Source organism: Lottia gigantea, assembly GCF_000327385.1.
Source record: "Lottia gigantea unplaced genomic scaffold LOTGIsca_48, whole genome shotgun sequence".
Classification (NCBI taxonomy): domain Eukaryota; kingdom Metazoa; phylum Mollusca; class Gastropoda; family Lottiidae; genus Lottia; species Lottia gigantea.
Genome location: NW_008709663.1, coordinates 900,705 through 909,410, shown reverse-complemented (window position 1 = coordinate 909,410; position 8,706 = coordinate 900,705). Strand labels below are relative to the sequence as shown.

At 33.5% G+C, this 8,706-nt stretch overlaps 1 protein-coding gene across 1 annotated transcript in view; it reads right to left on the bottom strand.

Moving 5' to 3' along the window:
* Positions 1 to 3,445: 3,445 nt before the first annotated feature.
* LOTGIDRAFT_71576 (hypothetical protein) overlaps positions 3,446 to 8,706 on the bottom strand; it is a gene marked incomplete at both ends in the record, with an annotated part of 8,350 nt that continues 3,089 nt past the window's right edge. The window contains 8 exons of the mRNA XM_009061379.1: positions 3,446 to 3,621; positions 4,316 to 4,445; positions 4,657 to 4,930; positions 5,242 to 5,366; positions 5,824 to 6,011; positions 6,457 to 6,652; positions 7,211 to 7,337; positions 7,646 to 7,783. Coding sequence (XP_009059627.1) covers positions 3,446 to 3,621; positions 4,316 to 4,445; positions 4,657 to 4,930; positions 5,242 to 5,366; positions 5,824 to 6,011; positions 6,457 to 6,652; positions 7,211 to 7,337; positions 7,646 to 7,783 — 1,354 coding nt within the window. The remainder of the gene's footprint in view (positions 3,622 to 4,315; positions 4,446 to 4,656; positions 4,931 to 5,241; positions 5,367 to 5,823; positions 6,012 to 6,456; positions 6,653 to 7,210; positions 7,338 to 7,645; positions 7,784 to 8,706) is intronic.

The following is an 8,706-nucleotide window of genomic DNA, read 5'->3' as shown; positions in this document are numbered from 1 at the left end:
CTGGGCCAATGTTTAACATAAACTTAAGCAACCCTATTTTTAGGTAATTTCGTCAAAACGTTGCTATGGAAAGTAAAGTTTCACTTACTTATGCTATCCAAAACAAAACAAAAAATGTTCAGAGTTGTCCTAGGATGTCCATTAATATCTTTGATCAACTTGGAATTGTGAATCCCCTACACAAGGTGTAATCATGTAAGGTCAAATTGTAGAAATTCAACTATTTCAACCAAAATGTAATAGTAGCATAGAGTATTAATACATAATGTAGAAATATTTTGGCATGAATAGTCCCTAATTAAGTATTGAAGTTTCAATTCATCCTTAAAACCTAAAACATTCGAAATATTTTCAATTTTTTGTTATTTTTTATCATGAATTGTTATTTGTTATTAAAAATTATTAAAATATTCAAATCTTAAACTGGAGTTATTTTTTTTTGTGTAGATAAAGCGAGGTGTCTAACTTTTTGCCAAGATAATTAGGTGTTGAAAGCCCACATTGGGAAAAAATGAAATGAATGGAGGTTTAGGTCCTCCTACTTTTCTGCATCTTGTGTGCTAATGAAGACGGGCAACCCCATGCAGTGTGCAACAAGGGCAATTTTGCCAGGACAGAAGCATTCACCTTTTCTATTTCCAACTGTCTTTAATCTTTAACGTGCACAGCCTGTAGCACACAGGGTCTCGGTTTATTGTCCCATCTGGTCGACTAGACGCTTTTTCCATGTCTGCACCTCTTACCTACATCACTGGGAAACTGTTGAAAAAGGTATTATCTCGACCTATGCCAGGATTGAAACCTGTACCTTCAGTTTAGCGAACAAGTGTCTAACTCACTGAGCCACGGCTTCCTCCAACACAGGGCAGACTTTGAGAAGCAATGACGGTGGCATGGCATTAGATGTAACTGTTGGTGCTTTAAAATAAAAAGGCTGACAAGTCCTTAGGCTCTTTAATTAACACACTATTCTGAGTCTCAAACGTACTGCAAGATCCATCAACGCAAGCAAATGGATAGCCATCATGAACATGCAATGCCATGCAGGGTGCAGTGAGGGAAATTTTGCCAAAAACATTGGCATAAGTCTACTCTTTATCGATCAAGGGATCTTTTAACGTGCACAGTCTGTAGCACAGAAGGCCTCAGTTTAATAATGAAAATAAGAGGAAGACAATAACACAATGTTTTTAAAATAAAATATAGTTACCAGATCTTCAGTTTATACAGAATAAAACAGATTGATACAATAAGAAATAATTTACAATGAAATGAAAAATATTAACAAATGAACTTATCATTTTATCAGTTGGTAGGGAATGAAGATACAGGGCTATGGAAGATAGTTGTCTACCCTAAACCCATCACCGTTTTACCCACACCCCCTTATCAATAAATAGATGGGGTCTCAGTTATATTGTTTAAGTGAAACACAATAGAAATATTTGATAGTTCTTGTTGAAGAAACAATACCCTAAACCAGTGGTGTAATTGTGGGTGGGCCATTGGGCAAACCCCTTCCCCCCATCCCTCAGGACCGTGAAAGATCAATGGGCACTTCATAAATTTTTCCATTTTTCAATACATGACCTTCCACCAACACCCCCCTCAGGCATTTTCTAAACAAGCTCCTGCCCACAATCACAATCACAGTACATGTTCTCAGCCCATATAGGATCCACTACTACTCATAAATGATCGCTGGGCTGGTACCGGCATCATCCCTAAACCTCGTTTATTACCCCCACCGGTAGTGGTTACTGCCCTTCCTGATGCTGCCCCACCCCTACTGGAAGTTGACCCTCCACGAGATTTAGCTGGTGTCTTTTTCTTGTTGAATTTAAACTGACTGAAACTATTTCCTCCACTGAAATAAAAAAATATTCACCAAAAATAGTAAGATCAGGTTTACATTGTAATATTGTGGTCTGAAGATATCATGTCTGTATTAAGAGTTATCTCCCTTGAGGGAGGTGTAGTTAGCCTGAATAAAGGTGGGTGTGTCTGTTTTATCAAAGCTATCCCAGAAATCTCTGTCCCTAACTTAACAGTACTTATAAATATGATAAAATAATGAAAAGATCAAAAGGTTTCCTTTTTGTTTTTCTCTTTGATATTTTATTCGAAGATAATAAATAACAAGGTTAGAAAATATTCACTCACCCTGCCGCTTTCTTAAATCCACCTCTTCTTCCTGTACTTTTCTTCCTTTTGAAATTTTTCTAGAAAAAAAAAACCAATTCACATCAATATCAAAACTTAAGATTTCTTCTTATGAGCATTCAAAAGTATTCCAACCAAATAGGGATTATTCTAACTTTTTTTATTCATTCTCCATGCAACAAAATTCTGAAACCATAGCCAGTGCCTTTTATCATAGGATTTATGTTTAACTGGTCAATTCTTTTCCTAGGGAATGAGTCAGTTTTAATTTTGTTATAAATCAGTGGTAGCTGCAGAACTTTGGAATGGGATGAGGCACGACCGACGGCCAATAGAGGGAAAAGTTTTTGAAAATAATGAGTTTTTCCAACATTTTATGCAATTTGAGTATTGTTTTAATAATATTACATTTTTACAAATTTTATATATTGTAATTTTCTTAGGTTTTTTTTGGGTCTTTGGAGCCACCAGTGTTATCTAATTAATAAGTAGTACTACTAATTTTTTACCTTTCCACCTCTAGAATAACCTGATCTACGTGACCCTCCCATATCGAGATTATTATCGTCAAAATAGGGTGAGGTCAAGTCATCATCGTCTTCTGTATCTTTATTAGTACTGCTTACTCTACTGTCTTCTATATCTAAGATGATAAAACATTTCACTTCAAATTTAGGATAAGGTTACATCATGCAGTCAATATAATTTAAATTAGATTATAATATCATTTTGTCATTTTGTTTTTCAGCACAGAAGGTCCCGATTTTTAGCACAGAAGGTCCCGACCACGTATTCTCAAAACGATCTTAGCGCTAGGATGTCCTAGAATCAATGTTAGAAGATAAGAACTTAGGACATCCTAGCACTAAGATCGTTTCCAGAATACGTGGCCTGGTTTACTTTCTAAGCCTATCATAACAAAAATATGATAATTTTGAACCCAAAATAAATGTCAAAAGTTTTTTAAATTTTAAATACCTCTACCAAACTTAATATATAATAATAAATCAGACATCAGTCTCATTTTCAAACTGATCCTAAATCATGATACAAAAATACCAAAACTTACAAAAATACCAAAACTTACAAAAATACCAAAACTTACAAAAATACCAAAACTTACAAAAATAACAAAACTTACAAAAATAACAAAACTTACAAAAATAACAAAACTTACAAAACTACAAAACTTACAAAAATAACAAAACTTACAAAAATAACAAAACTTACAAAAATAACAAAACTTACAAAAATAACAAAACTTACGCATAGAAAGAACTTTATAATGTTGTAAAACTTCCAGTAATCTATCCACTTTATACGTTTCTATTTTCTTCTGGGTAATCATGTCTATCTGATCGATCATCTCCTCCTCCGTCGCGGGTAATTTCTCCGCCATCTGCCACAACATGGTGTTTGTAAATATCGTAACGTAGTTGAAGATGTTGTGTTCACGAGCTGAAATTGAGGAAAAGTTACATGTAGTCAAAATATCTAAATAAAATATAGCTTGCCAGGAAAGGTAACATACACCCACTGATAGCTTTGATTGTAAGTACAAGTCTTTGTTTGCTGCCCATTCAATTGTAGCCTGTAGAGTGAGCACGAGTTGCACAATATAGCTAATAGATATAAATATAACACTACTTAACGATTATCCAATCATCACAAAAATCGATAGGGAGCATCTTAATAATGACATTGACACACAAAATAAAAATCAAAATCAAAAGAATCTGTAAAGAATTGTAGCCTGTAGATTGATCACGAACCAAATGTGAACGGACGGATGGACTGACGGACCGACCGATATGTTGATTACAATATATGCCCATCTTATGTGTGGCATATAAAAACCAACAATGCTGACAATCTGAAAACTCAAGATCACATCTCCCACAACATCGTGTTGGTAATTATTGTAACATCGATTGTATTTACCATCAGAAATTGTTCAACAATTTTGCTCTGGATGTAATAATAATAATAATAATAATTGTATTTATAAAGCGCTGAAATCCACTCTACATGGATAGTGCTCAAAGCGATGTGGGTGTAATGAAAACAGATGACACCATGCAGTCAGCATTTAGAAATCATACAGGGACACGTCGTAAGTCTATTATTTTAGAGTTTACTGTCAAAAACCTACCAATAGTCTTAGCAATGGGAAGTAACTCTTTATAACATTCAGACGTAAGTTTTTCTCTATCACTCTGAGGTTCTTGTCCTATTTTATTTATCTCCAGTTTCTTCTTACTGCCTGTTATATGTAGCTCAACCTGTAATAATATATAACAATATAACTAAAGATTTTACGATAATAACTTGTCATAAATGATAATTTTACCTGAGAAAGACCGGATTTACGATAAAAAGTGATGGCAACTTTTTTCAAGAAACAGATCTCAGGCTGCTGTAACTCAAAATATAAAATTTGAACTCCTAAAAGAAACCGCATGAAAAAAAGGAAATATCAACAATCTGCCTAACCTTGATCTGTCCAGAAAGAAGTTGATTAGCCTTAGCTCCAGGTCTGATATAACACGCCGTCATGTCCATAGTGGTCGTCTGCAACTCCTCCATTAATATCCCATCAATCACCAGTTTCCTTAGCAACCTCTCAGCATCCTGTCTGTTATAGGCCGAACAGACGCCGTGAGCTTTATGTTTGTTATGTCCTAATTGCATTATCTTGGTATTTTGGGATCCTAGAATGATAGTAAAAAAATATAACGTAGAAACAGAAACTAAATTTTCAAAGTTTCTGTTATGTCCAAGTAGCATTATCTTGGTATTCAGAGATCCTACAAAGAGATATTATCTCCTTCAAAATAAAACTGTCTGCAATCTTAAGATTTGATAACTTTTTTTCAGGTATAAATTCTTTTTCGATCAAATTTTTAACATCAGTTTGGTGAATATTCTATTCCTTGGTTAAATTGGCAAACTAAGTACCCTCCTCATACTGAGTCTGAAAGTGATGTTACTAATATTTTTTTGAGGAATATAAGAGACAAATGATTTTATTATTGTCCTTTAAATCATGTCCTGAAAACATTCAATTAAACCAAACACAAACCTTTAATCAGTTCAACAAAATGTATCAGTGTCAGCCTCGTTCTAGAATTAGACGCCAGGTCTTTCACACATTGTACTATCATCTTAGCATCATCAGTTACATCACGTAGCTGGAAACTATCCTGAAAATACATAACATCCAACATCTATTATTCACAGTTTGTGAAGAAAACATAGTCTCATAAAAGCACTGGCCTAGGTCACATAAAGAATTTATGATAAAACAAAGCACTGACCTAGGTCACATAAAGAATTTATGATAAAACAAAGCACTGGGCTGGGTCACAAAGTTAAGATTAATGATATAATATATTAGAGAAATGAGGTTCTTATAAATGTGGAATGAAATCAAATGAAAAGTCGTAATTTTCTATTCCCTGTTTGTTACATGAGGAAAGGGGAAGCCATACAGTGTACAATGGGGAAAATTAGGTTAGGAAACAAGCAACATAGACTAGTGTTTTAACATGCAGACTATGTCTACATTTCCAATATACCAGACACCCCTCTGAAATAAGTTCACTTTAATTCTGTTGTAATCTTAGAAAATCTAAAAAGCTTATTAACATTTCTTCATACCTTCGATTCACAATTATCACAAATAGAACCTCGAAAACTACCACATTGTGATCTATCGAAATAATGTTCACCAAAATACTGTAGAATCTGAGACCTTCGACAATCAGTTACATTCTCACAATACGCTACCATTCTGAATAAATTATCTAGATGAGTTCGTTTGGCTTCATAATTAGCATTCTTATCCACTGTAATAAAAACATTGGTTTTAAGGATTTCAGGAATAATTTTTTGGGATGAAAAGATTAAATAATTGATCTTTTTTGGGCTGAATTTGGACATTTCTACATTAAAAAATAATACAATTTAAAATTTGACTTTCACCTGGAAGGCCAATTGTTGAACTCTGATGATCTTAGTGTCCAAGTCTCAAGACATCACTAATCGCGAAAAGCCTTCTGTGATGAAGCATATATTGCAATTAGTAACACTTATTTTCAGTGGAATTGCAGGAACCACAGACGTTTGATTGAAAGTGTAAATTGAAACTAACAGTGTTCCTGGTACACATAAAAATTTAGAAAACCTCTTTACAATCTCTTAAATTTCCTACTGATCTGCTAGATATTGCTAGAAAAGACAAAGGGCAATAACTCAAGAGCATGCACCTAATATTTTAACAATCAAACTTACTCTGTATAATAGTTCGAAGTCGTTTGACGTCACCGTACGTATAATATAATATACAATGGGCAAGATGGCCGTCTCTTCCTGCTCGTCCAGCCTCCTGGTAATATCCCTCCACTGATTTTGGTAGCGAGAAATGAATAACGAATCTGACGTCTGGTTTATCTATTCCCATACCAAACGCTATAGTGGCACATATTACCTGTTGGAAAAAATGAAATAAATGAAATGAATGGAGTTTTACATACTACTTTTGTGAACCTGTTTGGCAAAAGAAGATAGGCGACACAATGCAATGTGCAATGAGGACAATATTGCCAGGATGGTGACAGTGACACTCTTTTTTCGAGTTCAAGTTGGCGTCAAGATCTTAATATAAACAGCCTGTAGCACATGAGCCCTTGGTTGATATACCCATCCAAATGACTGGACACTTTTTCCATGTCAGTATATACTAATTGCATAGGAGGGATCATGGGTTGAAAAATTAGAATTCTTATATTACTTATTGGAGAATATAGATATATATATGTTGATAGTGGGTTCTTTCCTTACTATTCCAGTCAACCCAGCTGTAAATGGATACTGATAATCCAGGAAAAATCAGCATCAAAAGGATATACTAAGGACCAGCTGGTAGACAAGATCCTTATTTGTGAACATAAGTTATAAACCCTTTAAAATATAATTATTCATTTTTTTTATATATCATAAGTTCAGAATTTGACAACAGTGCATGACATATCAAAAATTGAAGTACCTTTTTATCACCATATAACCATTGTTCCTGTATACTATAACGTTCTGAATCAGAGAGACCAGCATGGTAAGATACAGCCTGTATACCTTGTCTCTGTAGTTCACTAGCAGTTGTATCACATTCCTTTCTGTAAACATATTAAAAATTCTTCATACACGAAAACAACTGAGGAGATCATATTTTCCTTCTGCTCAACTTTCATGATTCATGACACGGTCTTGGCACCATCATATTGAATGTTATGCTTGGACTAATGCTGTTGGGCAATGCCATGCAGTGCGCAAAGGGGGAAATTTTGCAATTTTTGAACTGTCAAGGCATTTTGAAAAGACTGCAGCCCACAGGAGATCCTGCCTATTACCTGGTATAAACAACTCGACGCTATTTTTCATAGAACCTCCATTCAGTCAATAAAATCTACTATGGAAACTCTACCTTGATAAGCAATATATCACTCCAATATCACCATTAAACTTTGACTTGATTACATCATACACGTCTTTTACAGCATTCTTCGGTTTCTTCATTCTAATATAATACTTCAAATTACCACGATTAAAACTCTGCATAAACCTAGAGGAAATTATCAAAACACTTATAAAAACCCCAAAATTGCCATGATAAAAACTCTGCATAAACCTAGAGGAAATTATCAAAACACTTATAAAAACCCCAAAATTGCCATGATAAAAACTCTGCATAAACCTAGAAAAAAATATCAAAAAACTTATAAAAACCCCAAAATTGCCATGATAAAAACTCTGCATAAACCTAGAAAAAAATATGAAAACACTTATAAAAACCCAAAAATTGCCATGATAAAAACTCTGCATAAACCTAGAAAAAAATATCAAAAAACTTATAAAAACCCAAAAATTGCCATGATAAAAACTCTGCATAAACCTAGAAAAAAATATCAAAAAACTTATAAAAACCCAAAAATTGCCATGATAAAAACTCTGCATAAACCTAGAAAAAAATATCAAAACACTTATAAAAACCCCAAAATTGCCATGATAAAAACTCTGCATAAACCTAGAAAAAAATATCAAAACACTTATAAAAACCCAAAAATTGCCATGATAAAAACTCTGCATAAACCTAGAAAAAAATATCAAAAAACTTATAAAAACCCCAAAATTGCCATGATAAAAACTCTGCATAAACCTAGAAAAAAATATCAAAAAACTTATAAAAACCCCAAAATTGCCATGATAAAAACTCTGCATAAACCTAGAAAAAAATATCAAAACACTTATAAAAATCCAAAAATTGCCATGATAAAAACTCTGCATAAACCTAGAAAAAAATATCAAAAAACTTATAAAAACCCCAAAATTGCCATGATAAAAAATATATAAAAATTATATTGTATGCTGTGTAATAAAATAAAACATAATTTTGTTTCCAGAAAGGGAAATTATTGGGCACTGGTCCTTTCTTGTCATGCAACTTCAATAACTGACTTGCAGTATGACTTTATGAAACAGTTTTGA